Genomic DNA, 23010 nt, shown 5'->3' on the forward strand with positions numbered 1-23010 from the left:
TTTATAGGCAAATTGAATCAAAGTGATTGCCCTTGCTGGTATATAGTTCAGTCAGGTGGTAAATCGCAAGGTTCAAAGGCCAGCAATTCAGTCATTGGAAAACATGTCCACAGGAAAAGGCTACCTAATGTAGACGTGTCTGAATTAAAGTAAAACAAAAAGCGCTATGAAGCATTTAATGCTGGCTGCATCATAGTGATTTTTTTCTTTAAATCACTTTGCACAGCAGGTCGTCTATTAAAAAAAACATTGATAAAGCCAATAGATTTTGCATCCTCTAAACCTATTTGCTTTGTCAATGCTTGTTTCTGTCTTGTCTCCATATGCTCACAGACTTTTCGAAAAAATGTAGAGGTAAAACCCAGAAAGTGCTTCAAAGAATGTTAGAAGGAGCAATTTACAGGCAGATGTAGTCCTAAACCTCTGATGCGCATGTATCCTTGTCTGCTGTCTCAGCATTCAGAGGAGCACAGGTGGCACTGGTCTTTCTTGGTGACATCCTGCTTGAGGGTTGAGGAAGGGAATATCCTAGACATTTTGAGCACAAGCATTTTCTTTGTGGACCTTCCATCTTTCCTATCGGGGCTTGGTGGGGAGGCAGTCTGCCGTGCACAAAGGATCTGTCGGGGTATGCAGAATTTAAAAATGTTTTTCATATGTTTCACTAGGGTTCAAGCATCTGTATCTGCCACTAAACGACCAAGACAAGACCCAAATAATATTTCTACTACATTTTCTTCTGAAATTTGTTGTCCGATTTAACACCTTTGGGCAACCGAAGCCCATTGAAAACCTGTAAATTCCTGGTATCATCACACTCCACACCAAAACGAAACAATGTATAGAACTTTATTCCATACAAACTGCCATGTGCCTCGGTTAAGGAATTAAAAAAATGTTTATTAGCTTTTGCCAACCATTCGGAAGAGCAAGGTGTGCCTCTCATTAAGAGAGGAAAAATATAACTTTTTGCTAGTTTCTCTATAGTGTACCATTCATTAATGACTAATCAAACCCATGACTACATACACTGATTTTTGACATAACGTACTGTTCCACACTGTTATCACATACATGTGCTTGTGACACCCATTTCCTCTCTTGGCAGTACCAGGCTCAATTATGCTTGGATTACTTACTGGTATCCTTTATAACTAACCTATGGAATATACCACATCCGAATACAGGGCTGTTTTTTATCCTTTTAATTTTTTTCCACTTTCCTAAACTCCTTCCAAGGAGGCGTAAGTGAAGGAAAATGAAATCTTGCTAAATAATTTCAATGCCCACAACTCATATACATTAGTGGGAAGGATAGGACTCTGCGTTATAAAGATTACTGCTAAGTAATCCAAGTTTATCACCTCTTTCTTTTTTCCTTACCTATGAGGATATAAAAAGCAATACAAAGGGATTGATGTAGATTAAAACACCATAACGCCTTAATGCTGCAAATGTGAGCCTTTTTTTCACAAATCTTGTAATTAACAAAACCGAGAAGATCATTAAACTCTTACATAAGTCAAATAACAGCTCAAATATAATAATAACGGAGGAGAGGTTGCGATGCAGAAACTTGTGTTCCAGTTACCAAAAAGCAAGTTGGCCATTAAATGTATTCCTAGTTATATATGAAACTGTACATACAGTGATGTTGAGGTTCTTACTCCATGATAGATCCCAAAGAAAAGATACTTAATTCAGTGCCATTGAATTACCATAAATATCATGTGGTCAGTCGCAATCCGTTGTGGTTTTTTACCTGGCGTTGCAGAGAACCTTGCTCTTTCTAGTACCCTTTATTAGGTCGAGCCTACAGCAGCGCATACACTGTTGCTCGACTTTTAGTAAGGGGCTTTTCAAAGTCCTACCCACCAGCGTTTCCTGGCCTAACGCTTGCGTGCATGTACGCGTGAACGCGCGCAGCCACCATCTGCCATGCTTATCTCATTAAGCCTTGCTCTGCTTGCACTACCCCCTCAATCCCCCCTCCTTTCTCCCCCCGCCCTTCTCGTCTGGCCGCGTCACTTTTGCAGCTGCGCGACCAATGCTTGTACTTCATTCTATTAAGTTTGTCTCCCAGATGTCTTTAAAAGATCTATTTGCAACTAACTCTCCACAAAAAGTCTCTCCGAATACACCAGTTTAAAATGAATTTGAATTCCTGTGTGGTTTTGATCTTTGTACTTTGGAGCACAACAGATGAGTAACATTCTTCACTAAATCCTTTCCAGTGCATTGTTTGGAAGAGACACCAAGTTTCCCTTTGAAATTCCTTAAATATTCTCTCTAGAATTGGCCACTGATGCTTGTCCGTTGTGCTTAAAAATGCCTGCATTGCCAATATTTTTCACGAATACCTTGGGAAGAATGCCCCACTCCCTATAAATCAGTTATAAAATACTATTTCGTTTAGGTTAATTAACTGTTCCATAGTGATTTTTAAAGTGCATCATTTAGCACAGCAGGTTTTCAAACCATTTGTGATTTGAATTTGATTAGAAGGGATCATGACCCGCTCTGTCCAGGTGGTGGCTTCTCAGTCCTACAAAACAAAACAAATTTCGTGCCTAGCTACGCGATGTCACGGGCCAATCTGATTTTCTTGCCAGTAAATCCTCTTCCCCTAGCTTCTTTTCTGGCTGCCTCTAACTTCTGAGACGAACACCCAGACAGAAACAGAAGGAGAGAAGAACAGTTAACACTTTTTTTTCCTTTTCTCTTTTCTTCTTCATTCGTTTTTCTTAACCCGCTCTCTCTCTCTTTTGGTCACCTGTGTCACCCCCGCTCTGCACTCTGAGTCTGACTGTGAAAGTGGTGCCAGCTAAAGAGGTACGAGGGGTGCTTCATTTAGGTTCGGTTACTCATTCTTCTGCAAAGCTCTACCTTCTCTTCCCTAACGCACCCATCTGCCCCCTCACCAGATTCTCAATATCAAAATCCTGCTCGAGTTTACACTCCAAGGCAACCTTCATTCTGACTATACAGTGAGACCAGCCTTTTGCTGTTCCCAAAATGCCCAATACGAAATGTTCCTTTACTGCCTAGGATGCTAAAAATGCTCCTTGCTCGCCTTCTGCAGTTGTATACTCAGTCAACCATTGGAATAGGCAGAAACAATTTGCCAGCATTGCAAGAACAAAAGAAAACGGAGGACATTTTTTATTGTAAATTCTTTTTTTTTAATATGGTCGTTCAGTTGTACATAATGCCTTCTTGGTCATATATAAGGTAACAAAATGCTTCTGACACTTATTTATTAAAACTTTTCAGCCAGCTGTACAGCAGCCACACTTCTCTACAGCACAGCTTAAAAAGATTGGCAAAGTCAATAGCTCTGGCTAAACACTTATAAGGTTCCATTGAAATTCATAACCAATAAAAATGGCAGTGCTACTTCCCATCATGTTGTCCCCATTTTTTTTGGTTCCCCACTTTTCCTGATTCTTTTCTAATTTACTAACTTTTCAGTTAATTTTATCAAGCTATAATCTGGATGTAGTAATAAAGTTGCATGCTTTTTGACAGAACGGAAGCCTTGAAACACTGACCACAGAAAAGCACTGAGATGCTGCTCATGCTCCTCATGCTTAATGAACTAGAAATGTAAAGCTGTAAACGCACATTTTTCGAAGAAACCTCAAATGTATGTGGTGTTTACCTGTTTTAGCAAGGAGTGCAGGATAGCCAAGAGTAATTTAATAAAAATTCTTAAAGGTCACCCCCGCCCCCCAAACTATCAAGCAAGCTAGAGCACTTTATAAATCCGCCCAAAAAAATGCGAAAATAGCCTGGGACATTGCCACTTAGATTGATATTTTAATTGCAGCTCGTTCCGGGAATCAGACAGACTTTTGGCATATTATATCCTGTGGCGCTAAGAACACCAGAATGAGGCCTGAATCTAATATCCTCCCACATGAGTGGGTAGTCCATTTTCACTCCCTCTATAATGAGCCTACATTTTCTCTCTCTCCCAATTTAGTGGATCCAGCCAAGCTGGGACCCGTGTCATCTGTAACATGTCATGCAGTCAAAAACCTTGATCCATCTGACAATGGTGATTTCTTTACCATACCAGAAACTAAATTAGCCAATGGTTTGCAGAAGGCTGGCAAGACACCCGGGTCAGACAGGTTTCCGTTGGATTGGTTTATTTCAGAACCCATCAAATTGGCTCTATATCTTAATCAAGTCGCTAATGCTATCATGGCGGGTGCTGAAATTCCAGCTTCTTGGAAAGGAGCAGAGAATATTCCCTTCCTTAATAAGGATCTCAAGTCCGACCCAGTGAACGATCGTCCATAATCCTTATAGATTCCAGCTAAAACATAGTCTGCAATTTAATCCTTGACCGTATCTTAACTTGGATCACCGATAATGAGTTTCTGTGTCCGTTCCAAGCAGGATTCCATCCCAAGATGAGTGCGCTTTACCAGGTTTTTAGGTTTCAACTAATCCAGTGGAAGGAGGTAGATCTCAACAAGAGTAGGCTCTGTTGCTTTTTTTGATTTAAGAGCGGCATTTGATATGGTCCTTGGAGGACAACTTTGGGGTATCCTCAGGGGTCTTGGGAATCCAGGACCCCTTCTCGATTATCCTAATCCTACTTCATAGCGATAATTTAGCTCCAATCCATTGGGGCCCCAATGGGGGAACACAGTCCGCTTTGGGTAACTAAGGGAGTGAGACAGGGCTGTATGCTTGCCCCAACTTTTTATTAATAGTTGTGTCGATTTACCTTAGGGACTGTGACAATGATTTCCCATTTCTAGGGGGCACTAAAATGTCTGCTTTGTTGTTACCCTAAATGCCTACAGACCCTCCTACTTGGGTTCAAATTATTTTGTTCCTATCATGGCTTAGCTACCAATACAAATAAAATGAACTACATGTCAGTCCATCCCCATAGGGGATTCAGAGGGGGTGAAATTGGAGAAAAGTAACTGACTTTGATTATCTAGGAACTCATCTATTTAGTTCTGACAGATGGGTTAGCCAAGTCCCAAAAAGCACACTTTTGTTGCATCAAAGGGTAGCATTTATTTTAAGATTTGTAAACAAGAAAGACCGCTTTTAATCCACCTTGCCCACTCTTGGACGTCTGAAGAGCTAAAGCAGTAACTTCCGCAGCCTATGGTGCTGAACTGTGGGACCACAGTAGTATAGAAACATTGGCGGTGTCAGAAAATACATAATTGAGCGTGGCTTTTAAACTCCCACAAAGTACTCCTCTGATCTTTTAAACAAGACCTAGGCTTCCAGTCCATTTCTCCTTTGGTGCTCCTCAACCCCCTGCTGTACTGGCTATGTGCATGGTCTACCCCCGAGCTGGCACACTACAGTGCAGAACTGAGAAGTATTATGGATAGGCAAATGGGTGGTGTTTTCTTGGCTGAAATATGTAATGCTGTCCTTTTACTCACTGGGTCTGGCCTAGTATTGGCTGGACCCAACTGCCATTCACTCATCCTCTGCAACCAAGCTGAAGTCCATTTACTGTGAGCATGAGGAGAGGAAGTTGATTAACTAGCAAGATTTGGGATGCCTGACCAAATTTGTTCTTGAGGTTAAACCCTTTCCCGCATTTGAGCCATATATGGATGAGATCGATCCACCTTTCGCCAAAGCGCTCTATTTTAGGTTGGCTGCCCTCCCCCTTGCCTCATTTACAGCCTATTGGGACGGCAATTTGGGGGGAAGCAAACTTTACCCAGAGAGTGGAGAAGATGATGAAACAGACTGTCATCTACTGTATTTCTGCCCATTCTATTACAAACAGCATAACTGCTAGCTATCTCCCCAGTGTCGATCTTTGGGAGTTCACCAGTTTAGAAGTAGCTCTGATAATTTGCAAGGCAGACATTACACAATTTGTTTTTTCAATTGCCAAATCTCTCAACAACATATGGCCCATTAGGTGTATTGCCCTTACCACTCTCGCCCTCATGATGGGGAATATGACCATGAAATAGTCCGGTTAACTTCTACTTCAGAATAACTTCTTCGAGGGCAGTTATACATATCTTTCTGTGATATTGTATCCACTCTGCATGTATACTTCATATGCATGTTGTATGTAGGTGAGGGAAAAAAAAATCCTCATCCCTTACCCGTCATTTAATAAGCATATATCCTTCTTATACTAGTTCTGGCCCAGAAACAGGGGGAGGGGCCCCTATCCCTCTAAGTTGAGGTAAGTTTTTTGCGGGTGTATCTGGGCTAGAGTATAAATTTCCGTTGATTAGGATAAAATATCCGATTGATACAAATGGATCAGATGATGAAGATAAGATATTTGTATTTTTTATTAGTAGCTGAAAAAGAAGAAAGGATGGCACAGCCAACACGTGTTTCACCCTCTAATTGGCCATCAGGCCTGGGGCTTCCTCAGGGCTGTACATAGACAAAGTAACATCAAGGGTTGATTAAGACAGGGTATGGTTAGTCATGTGTAAATCATGTGCATAGTAGTGGGTGGTAAGTGTAGAAGCGAAGCGTAAGAGGGAATAAGTAAGGGAAGAGGGAGAAGAGGGAGTGAGAAGAAAGTGAGAAACGGGTCAGAGTTGGGGTGCGAGGGATTGACAAGGTTTAATTAAGTCAAGTTTGTGGTATGAGTTGCAGCGGAAATGTATAGGTGAGGGGGAGTAGAGGTGTAGTAGAGCAGTTGTGCAGAATAAAGTAAGTTTAATAAGAAAAGGATAGGGGTGTGATTTGGATAATGAGAGTGGGAAAGGAAAAGTGGATATATTGGGCGAAAGGAGTCAACATATTTATAAGTCCATGTCAAGGAAGGTAAATGTAACAATTGCGACAGTTTTAGCACAGTAAATTTAGAAATACAAACGCATCCAAAAAAAATTTTTTTTTTGAGAGAAAGAAAATGGGTATAAACATTCAAGGAGTGGTGCGCATATGCGAGACAAATTACAAAAAACAATTTCCGGTTGTCAGGGAGCATGGTTGCGAAGAGAACATAATCACAAATACATCGTTGTTTGAAGTCAGAAGATCATATAGAGACAGAAGAGGATAAGAATAGTATGTCATATAGGAGCAGGGTGGTCAAAAGGAGTCAACAGTATTAAATACAGTCATCGAGCGTGCAAAAGGTTGTGATGAGATAACGCGGTCATGTGACGTTTAGAAACAAAAATCAACATTCGAAAAGTTGTGGATATTTACAGTTCAGCCTTACGGGTATATGTTTAAACAAGGGCAAAGTGTCAATTGCCAATGCAAATATAAGAGATAAAACATATGGTCCATTAGGTGTATTGCCCTTACCACTCTCGCCCTCATGATGGGGAATATGACCATGAAATAGTCCGGTTAACTTCTACTTCAGAATAACTTCTTCGAGGGCAGTTATACATATCTTTCTGTGATATTGTATCCACTCTGCATGTATACTTCATATGCATGCCTTGCTTGTCTACTTGATGAGAGATGTTTTGACAGGTCGAGCGAAAATGATAGTATTATCATGATAATATATATGTTGGTCTTCCTTTTTTTGAATAATAGCTCTTATTTAATACTTACTGTATGTTTTACAAGCTGTTTTACGTAAACTGCTGTATCTGCCCCATGTGGGCTTTTAAACATTATTGATTGATTTTATTTGTTGCCCAGTTTTTGTATAAAGTATTGACTTGCTACTTTGCTGGTCGTTGACTGAAATAAAGAATTTAAAATGAATCGAAATGTGTTGTGTACTCTACTGAGCATCGTTTTTTCCCAATGCCTGTCTGTGGCAACTTTATTTTAAGTGGTTTGGATATGAAAATATAAACCGCACTTAAGGCTGCTGTTGACAACTAACTGCTTCGTTTTTTTACTGTCATTTTGTGAAGCTAATGTTGGTAGACCTGCACTGTTGATATGAATATTTATTCCTGTCAAAGCAACGCGAGAAGGGAACATAAGGCTCACAAGACTGAACAGAGCACGTACATACATTTGGTCCAGAACAATTAGAAATGATACTTCTAACTAAGGAGAAACTAATACAGATTTATTTATTAACTTTTTATTAGAGAAACTCTAAGATCTCTTGCATTAAATAAAGTTTCTCTACACGTATTATTTTTAAGGTAATAAACCTTCGAACGATTAGACCCATGGATACAGACACCATAGAAGCCAGTGTGGTGAAGACCAATCATCTAGTGACTGTGGAAGGGGGCTGGCCACAGTTTGGTGTAGGATCTGAAATTTGTGCTAGAATTATGGAAGGTAAGTCAAATAATGTAAATGCTAGTGCTGATACTATATCAATTTCAGTACCTGGTGCTTTCTTTCATGGGTGGTCCTCAACTGTAGTGGATGTGCTTCCCTTCACTGTCCCAGTTACAGAAGACTGCTTGATGAAACTGGTGCTATGCTAGGCAGACTAAGTGTATTTCTCAGTGAAACTAAGGGTGGGTGATAGCAAGAACTAGTGTTTGTTTCTGAACATGGGCTTTTCTTCTAACAGGCTAAGGTTCTTTGATGTCTTCCCCTGAAAGCTACGCGTTCCTTTCCAGGTTTGGCTATTGAAACAGTAGACATCATTCCCTATTTTAAAATCCTCTTAAACTAAAGATCTAGTATTGTCACTAGGGGATCTTTGTTAGTATTTACAATACATTACTCCTGCTACTTGTTATCCAGACCGTCCTTTAGAACATCTGCTAGACAATATATGTTTTGCTCATAACTGCTATGGAGGTTTATTATTTCACAGAGGTACATCTTACATGAATCCTAGGTTAAATTGGGGAGGTGAGATGTCAAAAAAGTCACTAACCTTTAATCCCAGCCTTTTGATTTATGCTAATTTTTGCTCTTCCTTTGGTTGTTCTCCTGCTTTGCAGGAATAAGTAAAATCACAGAACCTACCCTTATGCCTACCAAACGGAACCTGGGTAAGTAATAAGAAAAAAAGCATAGTGGTTCATTAGTATTCCTTTGTGCAGGTATTCTGCAGCTACTATCCTAATTGTTCAAAATTAAGGTTATGTGACGCTACAACGCATGCCATTACCCGCATGCTGTTGCAACGCCAAACTTTACCCCGGCTTGCTGTTGAGGGAAGGGCTGGAAGTTGGAATAGATAAATTTTCTATTCCAACTCCAGTGTGTGCAACAGTTCTACCCACTGCTACACACCTTTTTCGTATCAACAGCATGCGGGGTAAATGCATGTGTTGTAATGGTTGCAGTGTAAAGGCTGTTTCCCCAAAATTAATGATACAATTTGACTGTTCGCAACAGATGCACCTAAGAGGCACTCTGTTTAAATGAAGAGTGGCGCTGGGGTGTGTCTGTTGCTTACAGTCAAGTTATATAATTAATTTAAACCGGTCAAGATATATTGAGCCGAACACAAACAAACACCTGCGGCTGGATAGAGAAATGAACAAAGAAAGAGTTGGTGTGCCCGTTCTTTGGACTTCTAATACAAAACCAGTGGTCCAAATAAAAGTCCAGACAAAGGATCCACTTTTGGTTTCCCACTAGCTATGGGGGAAGGTCAACTCAGGCCTTGGCGTGAGGCTCAGGGAACAGTCTCCCCAGAGCAGCTACCTGATGCAGCAGTACGTGACACCAGGACAGAGAACAGCGGTATAAATATACCTGGCTGGTTTTGCTTGTTTTAACCCTGGCTGTGGGACGCATGAATAAACTGTGTTGCATATACCTTGGAGCCAGATTTAATCAGCACACCCTTTCACTCACACTCTGCTTCCCTTATCACTATGTGCTCATTAGAAAGGTATTGATCGTACTGCTGAAAACATCCCTGAGCTCCTCCCTCTAGTGAGGAGTTTGTAGCCCGCACAGTGGCTAGATATCACAGTGCAAGGAGGTTCCCTATGAAGAACCATGCCATCTTTGGTGGGTGAGGGAATTACTCATTTATAGGCAATACCCCACATTAGGTTGGCACACCAACTCTTTCTTTGTTTAATTTCTCTATCCAGACCAAGGGGTTTGTTTGTGTTCAGCTACAAGTATTGGAGTCAACGCCTGGAGTTCTTTAAATCTCCTTTGGCCGTTTAATTTTGTTTTGCATGATATATTCAGGACACCTGTGTAAAGGAATTCCCTGGAACCACAGAGCTTGCATAAGTTGAGCAATGGGCGTGAAATTCAGCTGTTCGAGGCATATGAGCTGCAGATCACACACTAAGGATAAGATCGCCAACTGGTGTTGGGCTCGGATGATTGCAGCTTGTTGTTGTCTTCGGAAGAAGTCTTTGGTCACGAGATAGGTGACTCCTCCTCTAGACAACAGTGCGCATGGGCATCCACTCCATCCTCAGATTGTTTTTTTCCGCCATTGGGTTCGGATGAACTTTTTTCCGCTCCAGCAGAAAACTTCTAGCAATCACAACAACTCTCAAAAATGTATAACTCGACGTCGAAATCCCATCGGACCGGATCCGGACGCGGCTGATGGAAAGGACACCCTTTAAAAAATGCCCCCAATGTGGAGCAAAGTTTCCTCATAGTGATCACCACGAGGTCTGTAATTTGTGCCTCTCACCAGACCACAACGAATCCAGCTGTCCAGCCTGCGCCGCATTCTGTTAGAAGAAAACTATCCGAGACCGAAGAGCTCGACGCCATCTCATGGCCAAACCGGTCCCAGAACCAGAAGACATCCTTGCACAGGATGTCCCTGACGACGACTCCGAAGATCTCCAGATCGTGTCCGAGGCCGACGATTCTGATCCGGGGCAGCCTGTGAGTACTAGCTCCCCTACCCCAACCCCACCAAAAAAGGCATTGGTCAAGACTCTGCCAGCTGGGCCCAGTCGCGATCCAAAATCATCTTCAGAAGTCCCGCCCCCGGGCCCGGCTCCGAAGAAAACAAAGCCTGCAGGTGGCTCGGGCTCGAGCAAACCTCATATTATTGTGCCTACAAAACCCTCGGCACCGAAGCAGGCTCCGAGGCCGAAATCTCCATCGGCTCCGAAACGTCACTCGGCACCGAGGTCTCCACCGGCACCGAAAGGTCCTTCGGCACCGAAAAATCCACCGGAACCGAAAAGTTCTTCGGCACCAAAAACATCCTCGGTGCCAAAAAAAAGTCCACAAAGAACCTGCCGATCTCACAAAATCCAGATCGGAACCAAAAAAGTCAGCGCCAAAGCCACCTTCGGACACTGAGGAACTTTTCCGGCCACATCCAAAGCAAAAACGGATTTACATAAATCCTAAAACCGGACATGTCACAGCGGTGCCGTACAAGAAAAGGAAGCTGGACACAACACCTCCTCCAGCTCCTCCAAAGAAGAAGGACTGTGCCACTTCACCCATACATCCTTCCTCTCCTACATTACCTCCTATACCATCCCCCCCCACCCCACCGCCTTCACCTCTACCATCTCCTTCTCACACACCACCTCCACAGGATGATGATGATGATGATGATTTAGGGGGAGACCCGGATTTCTTTAATGATCCCACTGATCCTACTGATCCCTTTACACTCCCGGACACAGCACCAGTAGATGACTGGACTTACCCTATGCCTGATATGCCTGATCCCACTCCATACCCCTCAAAATCCTCCCCTCCTGATGACCATTTATGGTTTGGTCATCTTATAAACAGGGCGGCACTGTTTCACGGCGTCACCATGCACACCGACACACCTGAGGAAGATTTTCTCCTCGACACCTTTGAGCACTCACAAAAGACCGTTCACATTCTACCCATGATTAAGGGAGTGATAAAGCACGCCACTGAGGTTTTTAAAGACCCTGTTAGGGCCAGGGTTCTCAACCCCCGGATCGAAAAAAAATACAGACCGGCACCACAGGATCCTGCGTACATCAAAACGCAACTCCCCTTAGACTCTCTAGTCGTGTCAAATGCCAGAAAACGGACGAACTCCCAAACAACTGGAGACACGCCGCCCCCAGACAAAGAGTCTAAGCTCTTGGAGGCTTCCGGCAAAAGGGTTGCCGCACAAGCTGCTAACCACTGGTGTATTGCCAATACACAAGCCCTATTGGCTCGCTATGATAGGGCTCATTATGATCAACTAGAGGACCTTTTGCAGCACCTGCCTGATCAATACAAATCGCAGGCCAATGACCTCATCCAAGAGGGTAAATTAATATCAAATGCCTCCATCAAATGTGCATTAGACGCAGCGGACACCGCCTCTAGGGCAGTCAACACAAGCGTATTGCTTTAGACGCCACGCATGGCTACGCATTTCCGGCATTAAGCCGGAAGTACAAATGACCATTCTTGCTCAACCCTTTAATCAGGAGCAACTATTCGGACCCGCAGTAGACACTGCATTAGAAAAAATGAAGAAAGATAATGAGACTGCCAAATCAATGGGAGCATTGCAGTCTACTCAACCCAGAGGCTCCTTTTGTCGCTCCTTTTATAGAGGGGCTTCCAAAAATGTGGGAACAGACACCTCTTCCACCTTCAAAACATCAGGTCAAACATCCCCTAACAGAGGATATTTTAGAGGAGGTTACAGGGGAAACAATACTAAAGGCCGAGGACGGGGCAACAACAACACCCGCACCTCTCCAGCTACTAAACAGTGACTTACCACCACTCCCCCCCAGACCATTCCACTCCGGTCGAAGACTTCAACAGTTCCTACCTGTCTGGAATTCCATCACAACAGACAGGTGGGTAAGACAAATTATCCAGTCTGGCTACTGCCTCGAACTCCTAAACACCCCCCCAAACATACCACCCAAGCACCGTCCCATGACGTCTCACCACCTCACGCTCCTCAAACAGGAAATTCAGTCTTTGCTTCAAAAACACGCAATAGAACCTGTTCCACTACAACATCAGGGCACAGGAGTATATTCTCTATACTTCCTCATTCCCAAGAAGGACCAGACCTTAAGACCCATACTAGACCTCGGACTACTAAACCCGTACATACAATCGGATAATTTCCACATGATCACTCTCCAACAGGTCCTTCCATTACTTCAACAAGGCGACTCCCTTGCCACATTAGACCTCAAGGACGCATATTTTCACTTCCCTATGCATCCCGCTCACAGGAAGTATCTACGTTTCGTGGTAGACGGTCAGCACTATCAGTTTACAGTTCTCCCATTCGGAGTAACAACCGCACCCAGGGTATTCACCAAATGCTTAGCAGTTGTGGCAGCATATCTCAGGAGACAACAAATCAATGTCTTCCCCTATCAGGACGATTGGCTCATAAAAGCCAATACTCTAGAAAAATGCGTTCTCCATACTCACCGCACTATTCAAACCCTACACAACTTGGGATTTACCATCAACTATCCAAAATCTCAACTACAGCCCTCCCACGTACATCAATACCTGGGAGCCACCATAGATACATCCAAGGCCATAGCTTATCCCAGCACAACCAGGATAGCCAACATACAAAGTCTCCTCAAAAAATGTCAAACACAACACTCTCTTCCAACGAGAGTGTTCATGCAACTCTTAGGCATGATGGCGTCATGCATCTCCATAGTACCCCACGCACGCCTTCAAATGCGTTCCTTACAGGAATGTCTAGCACAACAGTGGAACCAGGCCCACGGACAACCTACCGATCTGGTGTTGGTGGACAGCCGCTCACTTCGTTCACTGAAGTGGTGGAACACCATCAACCTGTCCAAAGGGCGGCCGTTCTTAGAGCCTCTTCCACAAGTTGTGCTGACCACCGACGCATCTCTCACAGGGTGGGGAGCCCACCTCCTTCAACACACCACTCAGGGCAGGTGGACCACTCAACAAAAACAGCTCCACATCAATCACCTAGAACTTCTGGCGGGGTTCCTATCACTGAAATCCTTCCAAGTGCATCTAAAAAACAGAACTCTCCTCATCCGCACGGACAACATGACCACAATGTATTACATACAGAAGCAGGGGGACACACATTCTCTACAACTGTCCCAACTTGCACAACAAATATGGAGATGGGCAATTCCCCAAAACATCTACCTGCTAGCAGAACACCTCCCAGGGGTACAGAACCAGGTGGCCGACCTCCTAAGTCGCCACACACAGCAAATACACGAATGGGAATTACACCCCAAAGTCCTACTCCCATTCTTCCAAAAGTGGGGACAACCAGACATAGACCTGTTCGCCACACAAGAAAACGCAAAATGCCCAACCTTCGCCGCCAGGTTCCCACACCCATGGTCAAAGGGCAATGCAATATGGATGAACTGGTCAGGCAGATTTGCGTACGCTTTTCCGCCTCTCCTACTCATTCCATTTGTGCTACGCAAACTAAAACAACAGTTGCTAACACTCATCCTAGTAGCTCCCACTTGGGCACGTCAACCCTGGTTCACCACACTTCTGGAACTATCGCTAGTTCCACATCAAAAACTGCGTCTCTTCCTCGGATCTATTAACCCAGAACCATGGAGAAATCAGACACCCAGATCCTCAAACACTGAACTTGGCAATCTGGCTCCTGAAGTCTTAGAGTTTGGGTACCTCAACCTTCCTCCAGACTGTATGAATATCATAAAAGAAGCCATAAGACCTACTACTAGGGCATGCTATGCTGCAAAATGGAAAAGATTTGCCATTTACTGCACTAACAAGGACCTACAACCGCTGGATGCTTCCATCCAAAACATCATTTGTTATTTACTACACTTGCAAAGATGCAATTTAGCGTATTCCTCTATACGTCTACACCTAGCGGCATTAGCAGCCTACTTGCAAAATAGACAACACCTGTCCCTCTTTAAAGTACCAGCCATTAAAGCATTTATGGAGGGTCTTAAAAGAATTATTCCTCCAAGGTTACCACCTTCCCCAGTGTGGAACCTTAATATTGTTCTAACAAGGCTCATGGGTCCCCCATTTGAACCAATGCACAAATGCGAACTGCAGTTCCTAACATGGAAAGTGGCTTTCCTTGTCGCAATCACATCCCTGCGAAGAGTAAAAGAAATACAAGCCTTAACTCTTGAAGAACCCTTCCTACAACTACATCGTAACAAAGTGGTTCTTAGGAAAAATCCTAAATTCCTCCCTAAAGTCCTCTCCCCTTTCCATCTAAACCAGTCAGTCGAACTGCCAGTCTTCTTCCCTAATCCAGACTCAGTAGCTGAGAGGGCACTTCATACCTTAGATGTTAAAAGAGCCTTGCTTTATTACATCGACAGAACCAAACCTTTCCGAAAAACCAAGCAACTGTTTGTTGCTTTCGCTCCACCACATAAAGGCAACCTTATTTCCAAATTGGGTATCGCCAGGTGGATAGTTAAATGTATCCAAATATGTTACCAGAAAGCTAAACGTACTCTTACAGTTCCACCTAGGGCGCACTCCACGCGTAATATAGGGGCTTCTATGGCATTCTTGGGGAACATCCCCTTGGAAGACATTTGCAAAGCAGCCACATGGTCTACTACACACACCTTCACTAAGCACTACTGTGTCGATGTGCAATCCAAACAAGCTTCAGTAGGCCAAGCTGTCCTAAAAACTCTATTCCAAACTGCTGCAACGGATACAGGTGACCACCGCTAGGGGAGACACTGCTATATAGTCTATCCTTAGTGTGTGATCTGCAGCTCGTATGCCTCGAACGGAATATGCTACTTACCAGTATGCATCTGTTCTTGGCATGTAGAGCTGCAGAGCCACACACGCCCACACGCCTCCCCGGGACCTGTATCTGTTCCAGCATTGTCTTAATTAGACACTACACATGGACATCCTTTCTCTTTACTTCTTATACACCATTTCCCATCATGGCGAAAAACAATCTGAGGATGGAGTGGATGCCCATGCGCACTGTTGTCCAGAGGAGGAGTCACCTATCTCGTGACCAAAGACTTCTTCCGAAGACAACAACAACCTGCAATCATCCGAGCCCAACACCAGATGGCGATCTTATCCTTAGTGTGTGGCTCTGCAGCTCTACATGCCAAGAACAGATGCATACTGGTAAGTAGCATATTCCTTCTGAACAATGGACGCACTTAAAGTTGGGCATCACTGTTAACAATGGCAGCACTTAGATGTAACAGGAGTAAAGCATTCAACTAAAACATGTTTTGCATGACTTCCCTGGAGATTGTTACCACAAGCCAAGGGCAAGATTTCCAGAGCAGTAACATGCAGACATTCAGTACGTGATATACATCAGCTAGTAAGGAGCCTAATGCAGTGAATGTTTGCATCTCCATTACCTCTGTGCACCACTAAAGTTAATCTTATCAAAAAATTGTTGTAAAGGCGTTTTTTCCACAAAAGGTTTTTGATGACCAACATTAGGTATACTGTATATAGTCTGACAGGAACACATTGTGTAAATATTGTTTTAGTGTATAACTAGGGTAACCAGACAGTTGATTCAAAGTGCAAATGGATCAGAGGCAGGTATAAAAGAATGCTTTTATGTTATTAATTTTGTATTTCAAAATGGGAAGAAAGTTGAACAAAGTTTTACCAGCAAACCAATATTATTGTGACCCTCGCGATGTTTGTGTGATCTGTGTATTTCTTTTTGCCCTATGTTTCTAGAACTGTTTTCTGGATGAACACACTAAAATCCCAATATTAAACTGCATAATTCAAACAAGAACTTGTATCTCTCAAGTATCATAAGACATGGTCTCCAGGGTCCTGCTAATTATAGCTAATATGACATTTTGGTATCCATGCAGAGCTGCTTTTATTTTAAGTGTTCTGATTGTAGTGGATAGTTCTCAAGCTTGTGGTTTTAAGACATTTACATGCTTAGTGACATTTGGCCAGTGGTTGAGAATTCCATATTCTGGGCATTTTTTTTCTCCTTTTTCTAACCCCATCCTAGTTGTTTATCGCCTCTATGTAGATATTACCACCGTGTCCCAGGAGGGTTTGAGGCCTAACCAAAGTGTGAGGCAATACATGATTTTATGAATCTTGCCTTTGAATCTGCATTTGAGTTCTTCCTTCTGTTTAAGCAGTTTTCCTGGAGGACGAAGGGGTATGCAGGTTTGGGTCTTAAATTGTGCTACATGGGAGTTTGATCTGTCCCTCACTACATTGTTAATCGTTCTTTGAGCATTTCTCTGCTTTCTAGTTTCACCCAGTTCCTCCTATTCTTGCCTACTTCCCAATTCATGGGAGTATAATTGTTACTTGATTTGTGGTTTTTAATACCTTACTTGTTTCTATACTTTCCAGGACCAGCGTTCAACTACTTGGATGCTCCCGTTGTTCGTGTTACAGGTGCTGATGTTCCTATGCCATATGCCAAGATTCTGGAAGACAACTGTATACCACAAGTGAAAGATATTATATTTGCTGTGAAGAAAACATTACATGTTTAGTTGGTTTGTTGTTACACAGGGTACTGTCTCTCACCTGCCCATTGGCATCTTGCTTTTTAAACAATACTGATGTGGAATGTACTGAGCAGGGTTCCCTTGTTTTTATCATTGAACTGTGTTGTATGGGAACAAGGCAGTACTTTGCTGACTTAAAAAAACACAATACTAACTATTGCGTCAGCTGTACTTATGTGCACATTTATGGGCAGCTTCTTCAGTCTCCCCTTCCACAAGACCGTATGGATCATGTTACAAACAATTTATTTATGTAGTGCCATCTGAAAACGTTCTACCACGTGTGGACTGCTCAGATCTTTCTTGTACTGTGTCTTAAGAAAGTACCTCTTGTAATCCATGTTGCAGCTAATGTCGCCAAGCTAGGCTGTGTTTCCAAGTGGGAATAAACTTTTTCAAATGAGCATGGTTCGATAGATGTGTTCTGATTTGCCAGAATCATGAGCTATTATATCTGTACTTTTTCCAGTTCTGCTTTATTGTAACTAGTGTAAATTCATATTTTAATCCTTTATTTTGTAGAATCACTATTCAAGTATATTAAATAAAAATCAAATGGAACCAGAGCTTTTTCACTCAGGTATACTTTGCTTGTAGACATGAAGGCCATATTCATCATGACATATTGTGGAACAGAGGGTCAACATGCTCTATAGAGTGCCACTGGTTATCACAAAGTAGTTCTGACTCTTTAAATTTAAGCTCAGTGGATCGCTGGTAAATCTCAGTAAAGCAGGGGCACATTGTTTCACATGTTAGGCAAGCACACAATTTTGTTTCCTGCCGCCCTTCTGGCATTTCAGAGATATGAACCTTTTGAGAGGAAAAAGAAATGTCAGATTCTGGGAGAGCCGAGCCCATGTAGTTATGCAAGGACCATGTAAGGTGCCAGTTTTTAGATGCCCTAGGGACTTTGTAGAAATGCTAGACTTCTCTCCTCTGCTGATTGCAATCGAGGGAAGTCTCCATTGTTTAGGAGTACAGGATTAAAAGTGCATCTGCCTTCCTTCTCACCTAAATTGATGCACCAATATTGTCATTCTGAGGCGGAGTGGTTTTCCCTCGTTCCAGGATGCAGACTGGTTAAAAAATAAAATTCGTCAATACAGAGCGGGGCACTGTTTCCGCACGAGCCCTATATATTCGGGGCATCACTGTCAACTAGAACTCTACAGGGTCTGGATGTCCTTTATGTGCCCTTGTGGAACCCTAAGGCTGTTAAGAACAAAGAGGCCAAGTTTCTTTTTATGACCTCACACAAGGAGCATTTTAATCTGAATTCAGATATCCTCTCTTTCCCCCCAACAAGTGATCTTTCTTTTAGCAATACACCAAAAGTGAGGTGGCCTCCTATATTGTCCTTTGTATCCCACTGATTTGAGGTATACTCCTGTGGTTTTTTTATACACTCTCTAATCTACGTATTTCTGTGTGGCATGTTTCATCAGTGAGTCTTCCCATGGTATAGTGAAGAATATCAGCCGGTCTCTGCCCCACTTTTGGGGTGAGCATTTTGATGTTGTGAACAATCATGATATTGGGACCAGGAAATGATTAAAATGCTTCTGGGTATCCCCTTTGCATTCCAAATAATGTATTCCTTGTTCACCCTAGGACAGGTTAAAAACTAGATAGGATGTCTGTGGAGGAGCAATGTCTCCTACATCCATTGGTCAACATGTTTCAGCTGGTTGCCATCACTGCCCTTCCGGGTTATCGAGCTTTCATAAGGACCTTCCGGATTCCCATCGTTTTTAGGTCGAGCCTAGTACAGTGCGCATGCGCTGCTCTAGAGAATGACCTCTTGGAACCACTTCAGCTATTCATGTGTGTGGCTAAAAAAAAGCCATACGCACAAGTTTGCTGAAAAGCTGAAGTGACTGGCCATTGCCTGTGGCTTTCAAAAATTGAAAGCCCGCAATTAGCCAAAGGCGGTTGCATGTTCCGCCTTCTCTCTAAACGTGAACTCCCCTCGCCTAGGGAGCTCAGGAGCGAGCAGCAGCGCGGCCGGATGCCAGCTGCATTCCTGACATTCCTTGTAGCGAATAGCCCCTCGGAAGCCTCTCCTTGCTTCAGTTCCCATAACACTCGCATATCGCCCTTTTCTATTTACAACACGGGCACACAGTCAATTTTTAAACTTTAATTAAAGCGCGGCGGGAGGGGGCTGCCGCCAGCACTGTTCACTGTGCGCCCGTGTCGTTAATCTAGAAGGGCGACCGTATGTCGTCTTTCGGCAAACAACTGCTGGTGTTTACTCTTGCAGGGCATTCAGTCAATGCATTAGTTGTGCAGCAGCCATGAATTTTTGTTGTTTGTAGACTCCTAATTATACCCCCTTGTGAGCCTCTGCTTGCTTCAGCCCCCCCCCCCCCCCCCCAATTCGAAAGTGCATGTTTCCTGTCCTTTCAACTCTTACAAAGGCTCAGAAGCAGCATGCTGCAAGGGGCCATTGTGTAAGTACAACTTTTATTTAACCTTAACCACGTGCCTCTCTCGTCTTGCATTTTTATTTAAATTACATGCAGACACTTGCATTTCTCCCTTTTAGATTAACAACACGGGCGCTCAGTCAATTTATAAACTGCGGGGTTAATGTTATGCAACACGCTGAAGGTGCATGGAGAGGGTGCTGCAGCCGCTCTACCTGGTTTTTAAGAAGGTTTAAACTGATTAGATGGGGGAGGGGGTGTTTGCATTTGGTTCTCTGTTGATCTGGTCCCCGTGCTTCCATATTTTTGAACATCATCATCGCTAGTTAGGGCAATGGATATGGTTGAGAGCAGATCAGGTTTAGTGGAAGCTTTTGTGTTGCCTAACTGGGTGTGGGCGAAGTTGCTTTTGGTACTCTGCATCAGCAGGCATGGGCTTCTTGCAGTTAGATTGGAGAGATTGGAGTAGCGCAGCCATCGCGCATTTCGGGTGTGTGTGGTAAAGAATGTGTGAGAAATGGGACCTGTGACTGATTCTCGCTCTCCGGGAGTGGGTGGTGATGCAGTGGTACCGAGATGGTGGGAGTTGTGATGGGCATCAGGTTCTGCAGGGAGTGCTGACCTGACCCGATTGTTTCCCAGTGCGCGAGCAGTTCTGCTTCAGTGTAGCTCCATCCACTGCGAAGATACTCAGGCTGCAGATGGCACAGAAAGCAGCCGGGAGAGGCTCTTGAAAGAAATCACATTCGGCTTTACAATATCTTCACAACTTTTCATTTTTCTGCATTGCAGTACAGTGCTAGTGGCGCCTACGGGACTGACTTACTTTTTAGAGCACTGCACATCGTTCAAAGCACTTTTCCCCCTTATTTTTGAGGTAATTTTGATGTGAACCATATACTAGATGGAATGTTCACGAGAGTTGTAAATGGCTTTTTAACATCTCATAAATATTTGAAGCTGTAAGGGGAGGATTTAAAAGGGTAAGTGAGAAGCTGGTCTCCTGCAGAGGAGGCAGCTGAGGCAATAAAAAGAACCCTTATAAATGATCTCAAACAAGCGGCAGAGCTACTCTCAAGTTGAGGCATTTTCCCTCCCAGCAGAGATGGCTGATGCACCGGGAAAGGTTGTCCTTTTCTCGCGCTTTATATAGAATTTATTTGCGTTGTCTGATGGTTATGCCCAGGAATTGCATCCATTTTGTAGTTAAGATATATGTATGGAAATACTATTGGTTTCAAAGTAATGAATTGGGCTGAACATAGATAATGCCTTCTTGATCATATATAAGGTAACAAAAATGCTTCTGACACTTTATTATAATTTCTCAGCATGCTGCACAGCAGTCACACTTCTCTCAGCATAGCTTAAAGACATTGGCAAAGTCAATATATCTAGCTAAACACTTATAAGGCACCAAAGGCGAGACCTCTTGGCTATGCCAATGCTTGTTTGTTAAGTCCACTGTTTAATCCACACTCATACCATGCAAACATTCCTCTTAAAATATTATCAGATTATGATTGCCAAAAAGTGCTTGGTTATCACAGTGTATTTATTTAAGGGCTTTTACTGTGTCCCATGACATGTTACAGATCAGTAGATCCTTGTGTCATCCATTCTTCAAGGATCTTACCTGTCTCGTTACCTTGGCCTCGTAACACCTGATTCCCATAATAGGTAACGAGTCGTGTAGGTGCCTTGCTGCATTGCATGAAGTAGTAGTAAATCTGGCCCTTAGTATTCGTAGCATGGTTTGGCCGTAGATATATATGCTTAGCATTATCCTGCCATCTAGTGTTGGGCTTGGATGATTACAAGTTGTTTTTCTCTGAAAAAGTCTTCGAGTCACGAGGTATAGTGACCCCTCTTTCATTGTGTAGTGCGCATGCTCTTCGGCTCCATTGTTAGATTCTTTTATTCCACAATCTAGTTCGAGCATCGTTATTGCAGCTCCAGGACAGAAGCTTCACTCTACACTGAGGCCTTTTTTAGGCTTTCTGTGTTCTCTCTGAGATGATAAATCTGATATCCAGAAAAACGGAAACCTGGTGATACCTCGACAATCATGGTGCCCTCCTGAGCCCACCGTTACTCCACTTCTTCGACTCCATTCTACAAGAATACATCCATGAGGGATAGAAAGTACACCCTTCAGTCTTTGCCAAAACTGCCACACTAAATATTTCAGACAGAACTTACATAAAGTATGTAATCTATGTTTGTCCCTTGAACACAAAGGAACATCCTTTGAGGCGTATTTAGCGTTCAGATTGAAAAAGACACTTAGGCGGCGAAAAGAGCGTCCTTGGGCACACAAAATCATGCAGCGACACACAGAAGATGCTCCGGATATCTTCGGGGGATCAGTCATCAGACCCCAGTCAAGAACCGGAAGAATCTGAAGCACAGATGGCGCCAACAGATGTACAGATACTGCTGGCTAGATGTAGAGGCAGTTCGGACTCCGAGCCTGACTCCATACAAGAGCATGTGAGTACCTCTGCAAAAGCCGCCCAAAACCCTACCAAAACAACTACAGCGGCTTTTGGAGCTCTACTGCCTTTGGCCCGGGGAGGTCTGCAAAGCCAGGCACACAAACAAACACCTACTATGCCTGCAAAGCCTTCAACAAACGTCCAAATTTAAAACATTAAAATTCTCAAACAAGAGACAAAGCAGCATTCCTCGGATCCAACAAATGTCTCCGAGCTGAAAAAACACACATCTGAACTGAAAACATCTTGGAGCCGAGACATACTTCCAACACAAAAGCTTTGGTATCTAAAACTACACACAAACAGTCTTTCTCCTCCACCTACACATCCCTCTCTTACTATACCATCACCTACTATGCCAACTTCTCCTCTCAGACCTTCAACAACAGAACAAGTGCACTCTCCACAACATGTTTCTTCAGAGCAGCCAATCCCTTTACCAGATCACTCACCAAAATCAGTTACCTGATAGTGAACATCAAAATCAGGAGGATAATATCCCTTATTTTATGGTTCCACCGGGTGATCTTCATGCATTCCCTAATCCATGGAATATTTATGATGCTGATCCATTGGATGATCCGGATCCAAGCATTTATCCATCCAAGCCCTCCCCACCAGATGATAAATCAACTTATCATGATATCTTTACTAAAGTCAATCTACATTCGGTTACACAGGAAGAAGATTTTCTGGTGTAAACACTTAATATATCACACAGTAACGCAAACTCTACCTATGCTAAAAGGT

At 43.2% G+C, this 23010-nt stretch overlaps 1 protein-coding gene across 1 annotated transcript in view; it reads left to right on the top strand.

The window, feature by feature from the left end:
* PDHB (pyruvate dehydrogenase E1 subunit beta) overlaps window positions 1-17896 on the top strand; it is a 71772-nt gene extending 53876 nt beyond the window's left edge. The window contains exons 9-10 of the mRNA XM_085624742.1: window positions 8097-8238; window positions 17170-17896. Of these exons, the coding sequence (XP_085480868.1) occupies window positions 8097-8238; window positions 17170-17315 (288 nt within the window). The 3' untranslated portion in view covers window positions 17316-17896. The remainder of the gene's footprint in view (window positions 1-8096; window positions 8239-17169) is intronic.
* The last annotated feature ends 5114 nt before the right edge of the window (window positions 17897-23010 follow it).

The sequence above is a fragment of the Triturus cristatus genome, chromosome 9 (assembly GCF_964204655.1).
Source record: "Triturus cristatus chromosome 9, aTriCri1.1, whole genome shotgun sequence".
NCBI lineage: Eukaryota > Metazoa > Chordata > Amphibia > Caudata > Salamandridae > Triturus > Triturus cristatus.